The 19304-nt window shown below is 31.4% G+C and overlaps 1 protein-coding gene across 3 annotated transcripts in view; it reads left to right on the top strand.

The window, feature by feature from the left end:
• Positions 1–738: 738 nt before the first annotated feature.
• LOC106457562 (YTH domain-containing family protein 3-like) overlaps positions 739–19304 on the top strand; it is a 30772-nt gene continuing 12206 nt past the window's right edge. The window contains exons 1-5 of one of the 3 annotated variants that reach the window (XR_001290715.2): positions 739–991; positions 3324–3348; positions 4419–4486; positions 6524–8026; positions 9183–9239. Coding sequence is in view for 2 of the 3 variants with exons in the window: in XM_013916995.2 (XP_013772449.1) it covers positions 971–991; positions 3324–3348; positions 4419–4486; positions 6524–8026; positions 9189–9206 (1635 nt within the window). In the remaining variant the exon portion in view is untranslated. The remainder of the gene's footprint in view (positions 992–3323; positions 3349–4418; positions 4487–6523; positions 8027–9182; positions 9240–19304) is intronic. The other 2 variants (XM_013916995.2, XM_013916994.2) reach the window with 2 other exon arrangements.

The following is a 19304-nucleotide window of genomic DNA, read 5'->3' as shown; positions in this document are numbered from 1 at the left end:
AATAATATCTGAACTAAGCAGTTGCCCCCAGTGGCACAGTGGTATGTCTGCAGACTTTTACTGCTAGAAACCGGGTTTAGATACCCGTGGTGGGCAGAGCACAGATAGCCCTTTGTGTAGCTTTGCGCTTAATAACAAACATCAACAACAATTTATATCGTGACAGTTTGCATGTGTTCGTTTATTGAAAAACGCGTTTCTTATAATAACAAAAAAAAAACATCAAATTTCGCATTTTTAAGTAAAAGTAATATGATTTTCTAACTTCATTGAAAGAGTTATTAATGAAGTAATCATTAATGACATTAACTACATAATCGATTAGTCTGGAAAAGTGTTCCTAGTCGTTATTCTCACTTTTTTTCTAACTGAAATATAACTCATTCTTGAAAATTTCGTTATTCTGCTGAGTGTACATTAGTTTCTGTCGGAAAATTGCAGTTAATTTTTCGACTTATTACGCCTATAGAGGTCATTTGTATTATTTATTAAGTGTCTACGATACTGTGAATAAATCAAATACAAAATATTTATGTTGTGTTATTTATGTAAAAATTCATAATAAATTTTAGTTGAGTAAGAATATTGATGTACTCTGATTACGTTCTTACAACAGGCTTGTGTATCCAATAAATGCCAGAGCTTGTAACAAATAATAAAGTCCAGCATTTCGTAAAGTTTGTGTGTTGTCATCCTAAGATTTCAGTTACTTAAAAATATTCCGCCGAAATTTAGGACGAATAACCTTAGCACGTGATTGATGACGTTGTTGGGAGTCAGGCATATGAGAAGCCGCCATTGTTCCTTCTTTTCCTGTGTCGCATAGTTTTTGCTTATAGTTTGTATCTGTGTGAAACCTGTGGAATTTATAAACAAAAACTCAAGAAAGCAAATACTTTATCCAACATAAATAATATCTTATTTGGCGTACAAACATTAAAAATAGCCGAGTTCATTGACAGATTGTGGAATGTCCACTAGCGTTGATCAGGTATGACAAATTAGGCTTAAGACTTGAGTGTTAATACCAATAGTAATATGGCTTCTGAAGTGAAGATTTTGTATTAATCTAATGAAACTTAAAAAGTGCGCATGTAATTAAATGTATTCGTATTATTTATTTAATTTACCTTGCGCTATCACATAATAAAGTAGTGAAAATTATGAACTTTGCCATGTTTATACATATTTAAAGTTTGCAGTGAATTATTCTTAGAGTCGGTACCATATAATTATAAATTGATGAGACTTGATCTGATGATTGTATTAATTGTTAATGTTATGTGATATTGAGTAATATAGGCTGGAGTAGTGATAAATCACGACCAGTGGTGCAGTATCACTGTTTTCCTTCTTAAATCTTACTCTTCGTATTGCAATTACAGTTTATATTTGCATCAATAGTCGTTGCTGACATAAGACGTAAAAGCTGAAGAAATACAAAAAAAAATCGAGATTATAAATTATTGCGAAATTGAAATGAGTGACAGCCATGCTTCTTGTCTGTGGGAAAAGAAAGTTCATAATTTCTTCAAACATTTTACGGTGTAAATACTAAATTTTGCTGTTAGTGTTATAGCCTAAACTTTAGTAACTAAATAATTTCACCTTATAAAAGCAATTTTTAAGATGCTTTTTGACTTAAGTTTTCTTCTAAAAATTCAATTTAAAATAGTCCATGGTTGCTGTGACATTGTATAATTATGTTATTAGTTATTTTTGTCTTAAAAGTTGTATTGCTTCTGGTAATGCATACATATTTTTGTAATTGATAACTATGCAATGCACTGCATCAGCTGTAAAAGTTGCAATATGTTGCTGTCAGGATATTATTTAGGCATTTGTGATATTAGTTTTGTGGTAACTTAATATGATAAATTATTATGTTATAGAATTATGAGTGAGTTGTTACTAAATGAATAAAGATATATTTTGAATTTAATAAGAGCCCACAAAAATCCGTTTGTGCCATAAAATAGTTTTATAAACCTATTTCAGATAATTGTTCAAAGATGCTTTTTTTTATTACTAAATTGGTGCTTTTTACACCATTGAGAGTAGTATATAAAGTATTCTTTGAGTTGAAAAAATCTTGATATTTTATTGGTAAAATTAAGATATAAAGCTTCGAAGATTGTTAGAAGTATTATTTTATTTAGAAGTTATATATTAGTTTCTTAAGATGCCTATGTGGTATTTTCATCTTTATACTTCCTCAACTCGACCTCGTTGATCCAGACTTAGTCATTCTGACCGACCTTTTAACCTCCATGCAACCATGAAACTATACTAAGTGTATATACCTTCAAAAAGTTAGCAAGCTTTAAGTAAACATTACAAGTGTGTTGTACACAAAAATCAGATTTTTTTTTTGATAAAGTATTTATACAAAAGATTTGTCTACGAATGTCCAAATTTAAAGAGTAAATCTGAGTGCGAGATGATTTTCATGTTAACAATATTTTTAGTTTTTGTATTTAACTTGCTTAACATCTAGAATCTTCTACATCAATATTAAAAAGTTTTTAGTAAAACTGTATCAGTTACTTTCTCTACCCTAACACTAACTGTAGTGAAATCAGAATTGTAGAATAAAATGAAAAGTTGAATTGAAATAAATCTAAGTTGCATTTTTTTTGTCTTCTAGAATGACTGCATGTTATAGTAAAGTAGTTAAATTAAGTTTTAACATGCACACTTTGACAAACCGATATCCAGAATGTTAAAGGATTACCTCACAATCAGTTGCTAGTAAAGCATTTTATAACAATTAAAACTATCATTTTCTCCTTCTGTCACAAAGAAGGCCTTATCACAAGGTCATGAAATAACCACTAGTTGGGTTGTACTTTCTCCCTGTGGTAACTCCATTTTTGCATTTCCCAAGCTTGAGACCTCTTGAATATCAGGACTGAGCTAAAGAGTTAATCCAATATCTACTACTACCAAGGCATTGTTTTTAACAGTTCAAACATCCACACACCTCGTGTATGTGTAAAAGATATAAGGTGATATTAGAGGTAAATGTTTGAGAAATTAGAATTAATTGTATTATGATGATGATATGCATCTTTTTCTACTTTCAAAACAAAAGTGTTATATTTTAAGCTGGTTTCTCTCATTAAAATTAGTTGATCGTTCATAACAATCTAAATCTTCATTATTATTATTTCCTTTATCATATACTATATAAAATTATATTTATTAAATTAAAAGTTCTTATGACAAATTGTTTTGCTTTTAAATAATGCAATTATTAAAGGAAGTAATGTACAGTTTCATGATTTATTCATCTCTCTTTTTCAAAATTCTCAACTGTGCAGCATATGAAAGCTCAAGGAAGTTCAGGTAAGAAAGTGAAATTTAAATAAAAATTTTATTTCATTTTTGTTTTTATTTTAAGTACCAATTAGAACAACCTAAACCTTACATTTTGCCACAGTTTGACTACCTTTTGAATTTATATAATTTTTCATTCATCCTTTTTTATATTCATTATGAAAAAACTAAATATAAAATTTTCTTAATAACACTGTGATCAATGATGTTTAAGTGATGTCAAGAACTTGGATTATGGTCTAATTTTTAAAAAATGCAACATATTTGAAGTGCACTGGAATGAAAATTTACTTCCAATATAATATGCTCCCCCCAAGTGGCACGGAGTTATGTCTGTGGACTTACACTGCTAGAAACTGGGTTTCGATACCCGTGGTGGGCAGAGAACAGATAACCCTTTGTGTAGCTTTGTGCTTAATAACAAACGACAACCAATATAATATTATTGCTTTAATCAGGAATATTTATGTAAGACTTTGTGCTAAAAGCTATAATATTTCAAGTTTCACTGCAGCACTGACATGTCAAACTTTTGTTTTATAAAGTATATATATAAGCTTTTAGAAATTAGTTCCAAATCATACCCAAGTATAGTTATTAAACCAGTGAGTGTTCTCTATAGGTTTGATGACTGAAATAATAAGTAGTGGTTATAAATTTCAATACTTGTCAAAACTTGTGGAATGTCACAATATATAATATTTTATTGTATTCTATAATAAACAGTGTGTTATTTGTAATTTTCATCAAGAATGTAATTATGGGATCACCCGTGTTAATTTTTTTTATTTTAATCACTACATTCAGACTGGTAATCTGAAGTCAATAATAATGAGCTGTGTGCTTAAAGTGGACATTTTATTGGAACTCCAAATGTCTTAAATTTCATTATTGCAAACAAGATATCCCAAGTTTACTATTCAGAAGTGCATCAAAGTTATTTAAGTGTAGGTTAAGTGTAAGGAAGTTATAAATGTAGTTTCTTGAGTGATTTTAAACTTCTGAATGAATGCCAATTTTTATTTCTATTTAAAAACGATTAATAGGATAAAAATTTATCTATCTATTATATTGTTAAGTTTCGAATGGTCCGAAGGATACGATAAAGGATGAAGATTTTGATTCCTGGCGAAATCAGCCTCAGCAGGTGAGATGTAATCACGTTTTATCTCTGTAGAAAATTTAGATAATTTTGAAATAGCTATAATATAATATTTTTAATCTAGAACAATCTTGGAGAATTTTTTTTGAAAGAAAAATTGCTCCCACTTGCTAATAAAAGGGTTTTTTACCTTTGTTATTTTATCATCATTAACTTTTCACTATTTTTATCATTTACAGTAATTGATAGAAACAACCCATCTTGTTTAAAAGGTTACTAATTTTGAGGATAAAAATTGTTTATCAACAAGTGAAGTATGAAAGTAAAAAAAAAATTTAGTTGTATTCATTATATCTCAAGACAAATATCTGATGACATTATCATAATTTTTTGCTTTTACCAATAACATGCTATGATAATGAAATCATAAAAAATTTTATTCTTCACTCTTACTTTGTAAATACATTTAAAGAAGCTTCGGTATGCTTTTAACTGAAATGTCTAATGATAGAAATATAAGATAATTTTATGTGTAAAGTATAGACAGCAGAACTTAATTTTTTTTTCTCATTTAATCATATAAATTACGCTGTCTGAAACAGTAGGTTATTTTGTAAACTATTTATCTGAAGGCTTATAAAAATTAACATTTGGGATGCATTTTTAATCCTGTCAGGAGTCTAAGGCATCTTTCAGGTGTCGAGTACACACTTTCATATTAAATTTCAGTTTATGTAAACATAGCATTTCTTACGCAATTTCAACAATTTTTAACAAAATATATTACAATTAATATTTTGTCATTTTGTACCATTTGTTTATAGTAATTAGGAAAAAAGAAAATTAAAGAATATTCATGCTTTTTATTTCTGCACAGTTGCAAGGAGAATGCTTGTAAATAGCACACTTATAATATATATTTTTTTTAATTCTACACATTTTAAAGCATAGGTTTGTATGTGCTAAGCAACTGTTAATTTTGACATGTTATATCTTTCTCTGAGATTGATGTGAAGAATTCTAATGAAGTATAGCTACAATCAAAATAGTGCCTTTGAGAGAGCAGATTATAAACTGTTTATACATCGGTGTAAATAAAACGGTGTGATAAATAATTGTTTCATGGGAAAATGACCAGACATTCTTGAGGATGAACAACAGCATCCACTAGAAAGCTTTCAAGATGAAGAGCTCAAAGATCTTGGAATATTTTATAGTTTTTTTTTTTTTTTTAGATTTTGTTCCTGGAACTGATTTGACAATAAATAGTATCTTTGTGAAATTTTATGTAAATCTTCTGTGGTAATGGCATCGGATAAACTTAGCAAGTACAATAGGTGAAGACAAAATATCCTGATGACTTAAATCTTTGTTTTTAAGATTATCATATTAAAAACAGTATGCTCAGTAGGTATGAATTGAGGTCATTGTGAAATGTTGGGTCATAGGTCAACAATATTTTTGTCAGTATTCTCTATAATTTTACAAATTATAGTCAGAAGTGGTGACTAATGCAGTTGGTGATATAAAGTATAAAAAAAAATGTAAATAAATATCAAGTAAGTTAACATTAAATGGTTATGTAAAGTTGATTATTTTTGATAATAAATAATGTGTGTGTGTAAATTGAAATTCTGTGGCAAAAACGTTTTTTTTTGTCTCACAGCAAAGTTTTTAAAATTTCACAATGTAAAAATTTATAGAGAAACGGAATCAAATTACATAAATACTTTATAAGCCAAAACTAGATATTTAGTGAGTTTGTGATTTTGTCAAGTATTTGAATGTCACACAATGCTATATGTTGTTACCTAGGGGGGCATCTTTACCCCTCCAACATACTTAATCTGAGAAAGTCTCCTTTGTAGTCTATGCTCCATTAACATTGTTTATTTGACACTTTTTCGGTGAAATAGAGACTTGGTTGAAGGTCTAATTTTTTTTAACTAATGAAAAATGAGCATAACATTTGAGATGGTTATAGTTTATAATGTTGCCTAATGAATAAATTTATAATGCTGTTGTTTAAAATCTTTCCCAGGTATGTTTCTTTTAGATAATTTTTTTTTTCTCATCCTTCAGGCATACAATGCACCAATGCCTTCGACTAGTATGGGTGATCCCTACATGCCTAGCTACTATCCATCTATGTCCTTTCCCTACCTTAATCAAGGTTTAGGTGATGGTGCATGGAGCAATGGGGGAGATCCAATGACCTTCCTTGGTGGATATGGTGGACAGATAGGAGGTGGTGATCAACACTCTCATTATATGGATGGTATGTTTGGTCAAAGTAGTTTCACTGGTTATAGTCAAGGTTTCAACTTCTTTCATGGTGGAAGTGGTGACTACTCAGCTTGGGGTAACTCGGGTATGGGAGGACGTAAACCAGGGCCTGCTGGACATGGCTATCATGATGACTACTATCGAGACACGTATGAGCAAGTTGTTGACCGTGGGGTTCTGAAACATGTTGAACAGGGGATGGGAGGACTATCCCTTAGTGACCATAAAACAGAAATGCAGTTCTCAAAAGATGGATATCATAAATCAGGAGTAGCCCCTGGACCAGGGCCTTTAATGACAGATCATCAATTAGCAAAAAAATTTATAGCATCCCCAGTGGAACATCTTTCTATGGTTGGCCCTGGACCAGGAGTTCCAGGACAACCAGTTGGTTCCAAGAAGATGACCTGGGCATCTATTGCTAGCCAACCTGCCAAACCTCAACAAAGGTGTAAACCTAAGTGTATTCCTCCAGCACCCATGTTGCAAGGAAAACATAATACATCCAGCATGGACATTGGTACATGGGAAAGTAAAAATGGCAATGGACCTATCATTGGGGAGAAAATGGGGCCACCACTTCCGCCTTCACAAACAAGATCAGCCCCATGGGGAAATCCCCGTGTGGGGCGAAATAATGGACCATCTGGACATGGGTATATGACTCCTCCACAACAAACTCAGCAAATTTTAGCTCAGAACCAACTGTCAGTTGGGGGAGATGGATTTCCTACTCATCCAGTCCTCGATAAACTCTGTATGGAAAACAGTTACAACCCTAAAGATTTTGATATGAATCCTAAAAATGCCAGGTTTTTCATAATAAAATCATATTCTGAAGATGATATACATCGGTCCATCAAGTACTCAATCTGGTGTTCGACAGAACATGGTAATAAACGTTTGGATGCTGCATTTCATGAGCGTGAAGGAAAGGGCCCAATCTTTTTGTTCTTCAGTGTGAATGGATCAGGACATTTCTGTGGAATGGCTCAGATGGTCTCACAGGTAGACTATGGTGCATCCTCAGGTGTCTGGGCTCAGGACAAATGGAAGGGTCAGTTTAAGGTCAAATGGATCTATGTCAAGGATGTGCCGAATTCACAACTCCGTCACATCAAACTGGAAAACAATGAAAACAAACCTGTAACAAACTCTCGTGACACTCAAGAAGTTCCCACTGAGAAGGGTAAACAAGTATTGAAGATTATGCATAACTTCAGACACTCCACATCAATCTTTGATGATTTTCTTCATTATGAAAAACGTCAAGAAGAAGATGAACAGCGTAGGACCCAGGTGAGTTATGTTTTTTATATTTTATTTATAATATTCAATTTGGACAAAAGAGCATGTTACCTCATTTGTTGGTCTGAGGTAAAGTTGCCTGAAATTTGTTACTTAAATGTTTTCAAAGCAATGCACACTGTGTAACTAGAAAACTTTGGACTAGTAAAATTATTTGTTTTTTGTACATAAAATATTATTGTGTGATTTAAATGGGAATAATTCCATTTAACATGAGATATGTTGTTGGTTTCCATTTTTAATGACAAATTCAATGAGAATGGAATCTGATAAAACTATAAGAAATAATGTTTTGTTTTGCATCTGTTTCATGAATGAGATGTAGATTTACTTTTCTGTAAGAAATAGTATTGAAATGACAGTTTATTTTTTCACAATAAAGATGTAATTTTTGTGCAACAGAGTTAAAACGAAGTATTGTTTCCTAGTTGAAGGAAAGTGAGGTCATGTTTTAGTAATTTGAGAATCTTTCAAGTCTGCTCTTCAGTTAACCTCAAGTGGAATGTAAATTTTTTGGGTCCATATAAATGGGGGTCATAGGGTTCAAAATACCCTAAGCTTGTTATAGTTTAGGAACTCTGTTTTTGAAATATTATTTCTGAGTATGTGTACCTTTGACCCAGATTGTGATACTTATCTAAAGTCTACTATTCTTCAGTAGTTCGTCTATGTAATAAACTTGCATTCTTCATGATACAGTTATAGAATTTAGGGAAAGCTAATTTAGATGTTAACTTTTCGTGTACCATACAGTGAAGTTAGAAAAATGATATTTGGGATATTCTCATTGTGAGACGTAGATCTACAGAAAGTTTTATCAGTGTTACACAAACATGTTTTTATCCAATTTTACTTGATTTCTTTACTGAGCAATTTAAACTGATTAAAAACTTTGAAGAAATCTTCTGTGGATACATAGTTCCCATTTTTATGTATAAGCTTCAAAATACTTATCCATTATATACAGTCTGCACGTGTTAAACTCTTACAAATTTTTGAGCTATCTTGTGTAGCAGACTCCCGTGTAGCTAAACATGTTTAACCTGCCTGTCATTTATCATTTGTTACAGTTCTCGGATATTTTTTCACCATTTTACATTTATTAACTTTTTTGAGAATTAGAACACAGTTTTTGTTTCTTCCTAAGTACTAGATTGGAGCCAATAATTAATATTCACCTCAGCAAGGGATGTTCTCATGCTTTGTAAGTTTCATGTTTCATAGCTACATCTTGGTTTGTGTTTAAAATTTATGAAATATGTTAATTTTAATAGTAACAAACCTGAAGTAATTATCCTGTAGTTTTTTTTTGTTTCTTTTATGATTAACAAGAAATGACTGTCTATAATTTTTAAATCTTGTAACAATGATAGCTCCGAAAATATTAAGTTTCAATTTCATCTAGGCTCAATATATGATAAAATGTAATGAAAATATGTCAATTAGGCTGTGTTTAACTATAAGTACATATATTTGTTAGGTAAAATAGCTTCTTTTTTCTTTCTTTTTTTTCTACAAGCTGGTAAAGTGATGAAATTTCTTAATTTATTAAATATCTTGGTAGAGTTTTTCATCTTTTATGAAATGGTACTAATTGTCAAGGAATTTTGTAATTTTCATATAACGGCTATTTGTTAAATATATTGTTTTACCTTAACTCATTTTTGTACAATGTGAAAATTAGATAGTGTTTGCTTACAATGCATGTGTGATTCAAAGAAAGTTTTCAGTTAGGTGGACTGGTTTTATAAACATATGGTAGCTTTATTGTTCTCGTAAGCTACACAATGCTAAGTAAAGTGGTTTCGGTAACTGTTTCTTTAAGTAAATACTGGTAGATAAGAAGTTATCTTTTTTCATTTTGTGAAAACATACCAGACAATGATAAATTGTAAACAGTATTGATAATCTGTGCCAGCCAAGTTCAATCTCACATATTAATAGTTGCATTTTTCTGAAATTCCTTATTTTTGTTGTATTTTCAATTAAAAAAATACCTAAACATCCTAAGCTTTTTGTAGATTTCACTTATTGTTTTAACATGTATTTATAGATAAATCAAAGTTAATGTCCAGTGGTTTCTTTTCATTGCAAACTACAGTGTTTTGTTTAGTTGTTGAGGATTACTGTTGTCAAACATTATTCTGGGTGATATGAAATACTAGTGCCATCTCTATGGTGTCTGGTATATAATACAGAATCTAAAATATAGTAAAGTTATAAATGCATGCATAACTCTGAATTATTCTATTTATTTGTTGTTCTGAAGCTGTTGTATATACCTGTCTTCAATTTCATGTGAACTGTCAAATGTGCATCTTTAAAATCAAATGTTACCTTCATGATTATAAAGTCATGAAGTCTGTGCTTGCATCCTTCAGCTAAGAAAATGCTAGTAGTTATAGATAAATAAGGTTCTCAGGACTAAAACAAGCAGATTTCTGTATGTTAGCCAGTGCTGCTGACATGTGCGTCAACTAAAACATTGAGACATGCATTTTCCTGGAGTAAGCATGTGTAAGAAGTCAGTTCTGCTGTGATGATACTTGCATGAGGGTCTCTTAGAAATTTTACTTTTTTGCAATTTCTTTTATTTTTTATATATTTTCTGGTTGGTTTTTATAGATAAAAATAGTGCTCCTCATGACTATAATTTACCCTTCTTCTACTTTCAAAACATACCCAAAAACCATGAAAAAATATAAAAACAAATAAATGTCTGTCATGTAGCACTCATGAAATAATTTTAGCAGCAGTGTTGATGATGCTTATATGCAACATAGCACAGATTTTAGATAAATAAACCTATATCTCCATAAATATTTTATTTGATATTATTTTGCAATATTAGAATGTTTTTAATAAAAATAAATAAAGCAATGGCATCTAGCGTGGATATCGATCTCTGAGTGAATGCGTTAAGCAACTGTTAATTCTTGTGAAATAGATAATTCCGTATTTATTAAACTTTTAAATTCATACAAAATTACTGTAATATTATGAAAGTAATGACTTGTTTTACCACAGAAACATCATTGATGGTATTAATGTTGAAAATATGCTTAAGTTAATACAAAATATAGTTTAGGTTGAGATTTGCTTTGATGATGCTTGGTAAGAGAATAAAATTTCGGGTTTCACCACATTCACAGCAATTCTTGTGTGAAAATAAAGGTAAGACAACAAAAAGAATTCCTGTGGAAATGTTGACAGAAAGAAGAGTAAGAATGGACTCTACTGTCAAAAGAAAATTTTGAAGGAAGAACTGTTTAACAGTAATAACTGTTGTATACTAGTTAATCTCTGTGAGAAATATTATGAGATCTCAAAAAGAAACTTAACTGCCAAACAAGGAAAGGACTTAGTTTTATAGACTGAAATGAATATGAAGTGGTAATTTTACTGTTTAAATGCAATCATTCAAAGATAATGAATTGACACGGTATTTGTTCAAGGAACAAGTTTTTAAGTATGTTTGTTTTAGAAGAGAAATGTTTTTTTTTTTAATTTAACTAACTACAATAAAATAATTAGGATGTACCTCAGCAATTGAAGGTTCTCCAGTTTCTTTCCTTCTGAAAGTAATATTTTGCAATTAGACATCAGTATATCTGATATACTTCTCTCTAGCAGTATTGGTTATTTATTATTTTGTTCTTGTGGACATTTTGCTACATGAAAATTGCCAAAGCTACCTAAACCAATTACATTTAAAATCTAATTTAAAACTTTGAATGCTCTTTTTTTGGCATTTCACCTGTATAGATATTTTTGTAAAATCAGTTAAACACATGGCACAGCAGAAGAATTATGGTATTTTACAGATTAAAGTCATTTATTCAAATGTATTCATCATTCCACAATGTAATAAAAAGAAATCAACTTGTAACATATTTTGGAATTTATATCTTTGTTGTTCTAATAACAACACACTCACAAGCTGACAAACTTTACCTTTTTTTTCTTCTCATCATCTTGTAACATATTTTGAAATTTATATCTTTGTTGTTCTAATAACAACACACTCTCAAGCTGACAAACTTTACCTTTTTTTTTCTCATGTTTATTAGAAAAAAAGATAAGTCCCAAAATGTTCTTGAAAATGTCAAATTCATGTATGAAAATTACTGTCAATGTTTTAGTGAGCAATTTTCTTTTACTGTATTACGTCACATGATTTTGTAACTGCTGATGTCTAGCTGTGTTTCTCAAAAAGAATTTTCTGTTCAACTGTTCAAACATGGGAAGTATAAATGACCGACTTAAAGCTGGTTTAGTGCCAGTTAAATTTATTGTTTCATGGTTGTTTTGTAAGCTTAATGAATGACAGCTGCTACAACGTGGGATTAGAACTTACTGTCTTGCATCTTTAACTCCTTTCTGTATGACTAGTATTTTCAGAATGAATTTTCTGTGTTTCTCATATGAATGCTGGAATGTTGCTATCAAACTAAGGAACACGATAATAAAAGATTATTAAAATTTTAGACATTGGGAAAGAGAAAGGAATAAAAGGTCTTTATTGTGCTTATTAAACATTGACAAATGTTATATTACAAGCTCCATTTTACTGCTAGAACTAGCAAATACAATCTTCAACATTTCTGAGTGCAAAAATATTTCTGAACCCTGGAATTTTGCACCCTTCCTTACTAAAAGATTAATGAATGAAACTTTTTTAAAAAGGGTTTTTGTCGTGTAATCTCATCGTTAGATGTTTGTATTGTACTAATGAGCCTTAACGTTTAGTAAATTACCAACTACTGTTTTCAGGCCTGCAAATGCACTTTTATCAATATAGGTAGTATTATTACTTGTTCTTTCAGTGAAAGAATGTAATTAAAATTCTCTGAAAAGATGAATAATTTACTCTTATTCTTGAATACGTGGTTATAAGTATAGTACTATTTGGGATTATGTTTTGCTGTGTATGCTACTACTAATGATACTGTAGTACCCTTCCACATATCTGGAACAAATTTCCAGGCATTTTTCATACCCAGTTTTTCTTTGTCACATGGCATTTCTGTAATTGTAATCTTTATCGCTATAATATCTGCTAAGTTTTAAATGTGTGTCACTTTTAAATGTATTTCATTGATATTGTTTACTTTATTGTTTTAGCATTTCATCATCACGTATATTAAGATAAGAGGAATTCATCTCTAAAACTACTCAAAACACATGCCAGCCATAAAGCAGTGTTTTCATTGGAACTATGATATATTGAATTAAAGTTATACAGATGAAAGACTGCTAAATCTTGTACTATGTTTTATAATAATATTTATTTTATGATATATTACATTGATTAAAATCCATATTCTGAAATGCATTCCTGCTTTTTAAGAGCAATAAAACCTACTTCTTTAAAATGATTGGAGTAAAACGTTCAAAATATTACGTAAACGGCACACATTTCTTTCTGTTTTGCAAGATTCATTTCGTGATTATCTATTTGAAGTTAGTTATACACATTAACTTTATTTTTAGCTATGATGCCACATAAAGCCAGTTGTTGATTGTCTGCTACATTGATGAATATTATTCATTATAATGATGTTCACGTATGCCAAGAAATTTTATACGAACCATGTATTTTATACAAGAGAGAACATATTATGACTCAAATATGTTTATACAGTGTTTTAGTGCATTTTATATGTAAATGTTTTAGTCGTTTATTAAGATATAAAACATAACAATGAAAATCTTAATTCTGAGATGTGAGTATGAAGCACATTTGTACACTTTTAACAAATTTAAATATCACCGTAAATTTGATAAAATATTCACAAATTTAAAGGAAATAACACCCGCTAGCATTGCTGCCAAGTTTCTTTATCTGAGATTGAAGTGCTGTACTGCATGGTTAAAGCAGGTCCTCTCAATCTTGAGCCAGGTCTTGTCATTACACTTTGGTCATAGGTAATCGTTCTAGTTGATGTCTTGAAAGTTCACGTTGAGTCCAGCAATGCAGCACTTAATAACAGTGTTGTATAGGTAATGACCCTCATGTGGCATTTTAAGACTTCCATGCTCTTATCCAGACCTATTGTCATATAATGTCTACAACCTTCCCATTATGAACCTGGACACATCATTATAAGCTTCCACTTGTTTCTGTATTTGTCCAGGTTCTATTATTTGCATAGTTCTGATACTCTGTACTTCCATCTGCTGAATTCTTCACCAGTTTCTATATTTATCCAGGTTCCATCATTTGTATGGCTTTGTAGGTCAGTACACTTTTATCACAAATAAAAAATAAAAAATTAGGAGACTATGAATGTGATTAATACATTAATTATCCTTGTTGCAGACAATCATAATTACAATTATTTCAGATTTTTGCCAGCGATGTAAAATAAGTTTTTTTATACACTTGAATAAAACATACTGAGTATTATTAGATATATTACCTGTATCAAATTGTGTAACAGAACCCTCTGCTGATCACAGCTTATAAGAATGATTTCTAGATCTCATGATGGCTGTGGTTATGCACTGTTTCCCAACATCGCAGTTTTCATTGTAACAATCTTCTGCAGTTCAATCCTTTGTACCATACATGTTGACAAACTACATAGACCTCTCCTTGTAGGTGGACATTGGCTCTTAAGATTACATTTAAGCAAATCATTGCACTGAAGTTCATGAGTATGTGGTCAGGTGGGTTAGAGAAGAGGATATTGTGAACACTTATTCTTTTTGTGTATAGAAATGCTGATGTGGGCTTAAATATGTGTTTGGATGCTGGCCATACCATCTTAGCATGTTTGTTATACAGTGCAATAGATGTATTTCAGAAGTATTGCAGGAACTAGAGTTCACCTTTGCTTTAGTGTGCACCTAATCAAGCTTCAAGTTTCCATTATGTTAGAAATATGTCGTTTATGAGGCCTGATGAAACAAGAACTTTCTTTACATTCTGTGTACCAAGTTGGAAGGCCCTCATCACCTTGTGGTTGGTAGCAAATAACATGTTTATTGTTGCAACCGTTCAAGTATACCCAGGCCTTATTTCATTGTTGCAACAAACTAGTCTCTCACTTGCATGTCGCAGCTATTTCAAGAGAAGGATATTTATATGTTGAAATAAATAAAGAGCTACAAATCTCAGGGCATACCAATTTGAGAAAGAAGTATCTATAAAATAGCAAGAGAAGATCAGCACATCCATATGACAATGCAGACCTATTACCATTGTTAAAGATCCCATGAGTAGTTATCCAGTACCATAGCCCCACCCAGAAATTGATAGCTAATAAATTAGAGATATCCTAGTCAACTGTCCACAAAACATTTAACAAAGATATTGCTTTTATAAAGAAGCAAAGAATAAAAGTGCACAATCTTATCCCAAACCATAACAGTGAGAGTAAGACAAAACAAAATATAAAGCTACATTCCTCCAACTAAAGATATATCTGTATGGGCAATAAACTGTTGAATGGTTGGGAATTCACCGTGAGCCAAATGTGTTGATGTTAAGATGTCACCTGGGATGTCATAGCTCACTTTGCTATATTAGTAAGTGCAGTTTAGACATATGTTATTAGCCCTCTTCTACTTCTGACTTGAGTCTGTTTATTTTCTTAGGTTTGAAAACAAACTTAACACTTCATAGTTATTGGAAAGCTGAGTTTCTTATAGAAATAATTGATACGCATTTGTGGACTGTAGTTTGTAGATAAGAATTTTGTAGCCCTGTCAGACTGCAGAGACCATAAATTTCAGGAATTGGGAGAGCACTTGCATATCAAAATTTTAAAGTTGAGTAAAAAGAATAATTCTCATTTTTATTTTAACAGAGAAACTCAGAAACATTTAAGAATAAGTAATTTAATTTGTAAATAAAAATTGAAAAAGTTTCTATTTTCAACCGTAATGATTTGGTGACTGCCCAATGTTCCAAAGGCCCAATAATCACAGAATTTTGGTTTTTGCAGTATGACTCAAAATTAAATGACTAAACAAATTTGTAGGTCTGTAATAGATGAATGCAATCTCAAATGAAATGTTTGAAGGGTACGTCTTGACAGGAGTTTGTGGGACCAGACCTGATGGCTTGCTTTCATTTTAAATGTAAAAAACATAAATATTTGAATCAACATTGTAGTGTACAGCTCATTGCACTGGCTTGGTGTCAAGATAATTTTATTCACTGAAAGCTTTCAACATGTTTAATGAGTCAGGGATATAACATTCATTGTCACAGCACTATGGAATAAGAATCTTGAATGTCCATTCTATCAGAAAGCTAGATTCCCTAATCCAATCCTGATGCATAAACATGAGAGATCTGCAGCTAACACTATACATGCATACAAGAAAATCATGTTGGAGAAATTATAATTAACGATATCAATCCATCCATTCACGAGAAATTGCAATCTTTTACATCATATCCTGGGGTGTTTTTGTCATAAAATTTCACAAATTTAACCAAACAATCGATTTGACATTTTAACCGTTAAATAAAAATAAAAATCATTTAAGTGAATTGTTGGCGACGATTCATTAGTCCAAAGACTTGACAGTCCGAAGATGCGAGTTTTTATTTAACGGTTAAAATGTCAAATCGATTGTTTGGTTAAATTTGTGAAATTTTATGACAAAAACACCCCAGGATATGATGTAAAAGATTGCAAAAAACCATTGTTTTGCTCTTCCCGACACAGGTTTCATAACAAATATAAACCTATCATCCCTTGAAAATATAATGTTTTATGCAATTTTCCTTCTCTACAGCCCATTGTTCCTCTTGTTTTTGTGTGTGTGTGTGTTACAGCATGTGTTCTGAACAATTAATTATGAAGCAAAGTTTTGAAAATAGTTGTTACAGAAAACATTTAAATGTGATTGCATAGAGCAGATGCTATCAGTGTAGAGTAATAAAGTGATGTAAGCAGTAATTTATGATTTGTAAGAATATGCTGTTTTGGGTTTCTAAGTTTAATTTAGTAGTATCATGTTAGGTTTTAACCTTAACAGTTTCTTTCTTTAAGCATTCTCCTACAGAAATATATTAAGTACAAAAAGAAACCAATTTATTTGAACTTTATAAATATAAACTCAAATTTCTTGTTTTTTGTTGTTGTTTAGTATAGTTGCTTTAAAGATTTCTAAAAATTGTTTTCTACACTTGTTTTAAGGTTATTCATTGTTGCCTTGATACTTCCTTTGTGGTGATGATTTAACACTTAATAGAGCTTCATATGTTTTTCTTTCAATGTAGCCTATACTGGTACATAGCTATATGACAACTTTCAGAATAGCGTACATTAATGAAGGACATTTTATTATAAATGAATTATGGATCAAAGATTTTGAAAATCTTGTTAGGAACTTATGCGTGTGTCATAAGTTACATTATCGTATTGCATAAATCCAAAGAATCTAGTAATGTATTACAGTATAGAACTTATAGATCACACAAAGTACTATATTCATTTGCTAGCATCCATATTTAGCACATATTGTTAAGTCAAAAAGCTTAATATTGAAAAATCTAAAAATAGTGTCATTTCAGTTAAATTTTATTACATCTTAAGTAAGTATGCATGGGGACCCAGCCAGTTATTGGGCTACCCGGTAATACTCAACTCTGGCCGAATGCAGAAGTTAAAAACAGCCATATCCGGGTAATTGAAATTAGCATCTGAGCTCTAATCTTTGTGGCAACTTACGCGCTACTGAAAGTTGGTCAATAATTGGATTAGTTAAAAAAAACGTGTTCTGGGCAACAAAGACTGACTACCTGCTGTAAGTTGAGGATTTAGAGAACAACAGAGGTTAATAACAAGCATGGTTTGAGAAGTGGATTTCTGGGGAAGGTGGGGTTTTTGAGAACTATAGGGTTTGATAAGTTGGGGCTAGGCATTAATCGGAAAAATGATTCTAGAATGTGTCAACCTCACTGTTTCTGCATTTAGTTTCACTGGCCTCACTTTTTGAAGTCAAATGAAGCTCAATTTCCCACAATGGCCAGGATAGCAAGGCGTTATCTCTCGACACCTCCGACCAATAAAGACAGCGAACGGGCTTTTAGCACTGCTGGCAACATTATCACACATGAAAGGTCAAGGCTTTTACCCAAAAATGCCGAAATGCTACTATACCTCAAGTACAATTTAAACAAATTCCAAAAATACAGACATTCTGCAAATTGGTGTGCACATCAAATGGGACAGGTTTCTCCCCCTCCCCAAAACAACATGTACAAAAATTAGAAACAAAAACAAAATTGACGTTTATTACATATAACCAAATAATCACCAACAGAAGATTACAGTTTTACTTTCAACTTTCAAAAATGAGTTATGGATTGGAATCCTGAAAGGAGGGAATTGTATTACTGACAGCACAATGAAGTGATTTGACTTTAATTTTGCTTTTATGAAATTTGATGAACAGAATCCCCAGACTTGCATTTCAGTACAAAGTTGTCTTAAGATTAGGGATGCACGGGTAGTAAAATTTGGCCGAATACTGGGTCTGGGTATCCGGCCCCTAAGTTTTGGCTTGGGCCGGGAGTCAGGCAAGTTGACCTATATTTTTGTTTTTATTCAATGTTTCGTTACATGCACAAAATGGCCCTAATAACCTAATTTGCACAGTCATTGGCTAAACAGACATCCTTCAGTGCTTTATAAATGGATTCGGTTCAGCACGTATGTTGGCCACATTTTAAAGCCCACCATATGCAAATATTTTGTGGCTTTGGCTAGGCATATATGGCTAAAAACATAATCAGAGTGTGTTGACCCTGAACAGACATACAAGGCTCTCTAATACAGTTTATCTCCAGTAGCATATTATGTTAGAAATAATCATGCAGTAGAACTGTGTAATAAATAAAATAATGGGATATGAATCACAAGGGAAAGAAAAATTAAAGTAGCCTTCTATATTCATCGAAATGTTAATACACTCAGACAGCCGAACATAGAAATCGGCAAAATCTGGATATACCTCATGAAACCATTGAAATATTTGATTAAATTCCCAGTGGGATGAGAGCTTTTGACAAATGGAAATCACGTGTCATTGTAAAAAAAAAAAGATGCAGGATTGAATCTCTCCTTTCACAACATACAAGCTTTCTGAGGATTTCACTAAAGATGGTGGCTGAAAACATAGGATGGAAAGAAATATGTAATTATTATAGAAAAAAGATTATTTGCTAATTAATAGTTGTACTTGCATGATCATATAAGCTACTAATCATGTCTAAAGCTGGGCAAATAATGAAATTTGGTACTTT

The sequence above is a fragment of the Limulus polyphemus genome, unplaced genomic scaffold, assembly GCF_000517525.1.
Source record: "Limulus polyphemus unplaced genomic scaffold, Limulus_polyphemus-2.1.2 Scaffold345, whole genome shotgun sequence".
Classification (NCBI taxonomy): Eukaryota; Metazoa; Arthropoda; class Merostomata; order Xiphosura; family Limulidae; genus Limulus; species Limulus polyphemus.
Note: the sequence above shows the minus strand (reverse complement) of the source record. Positions and strands in the feature narration are given on the sequence as shown.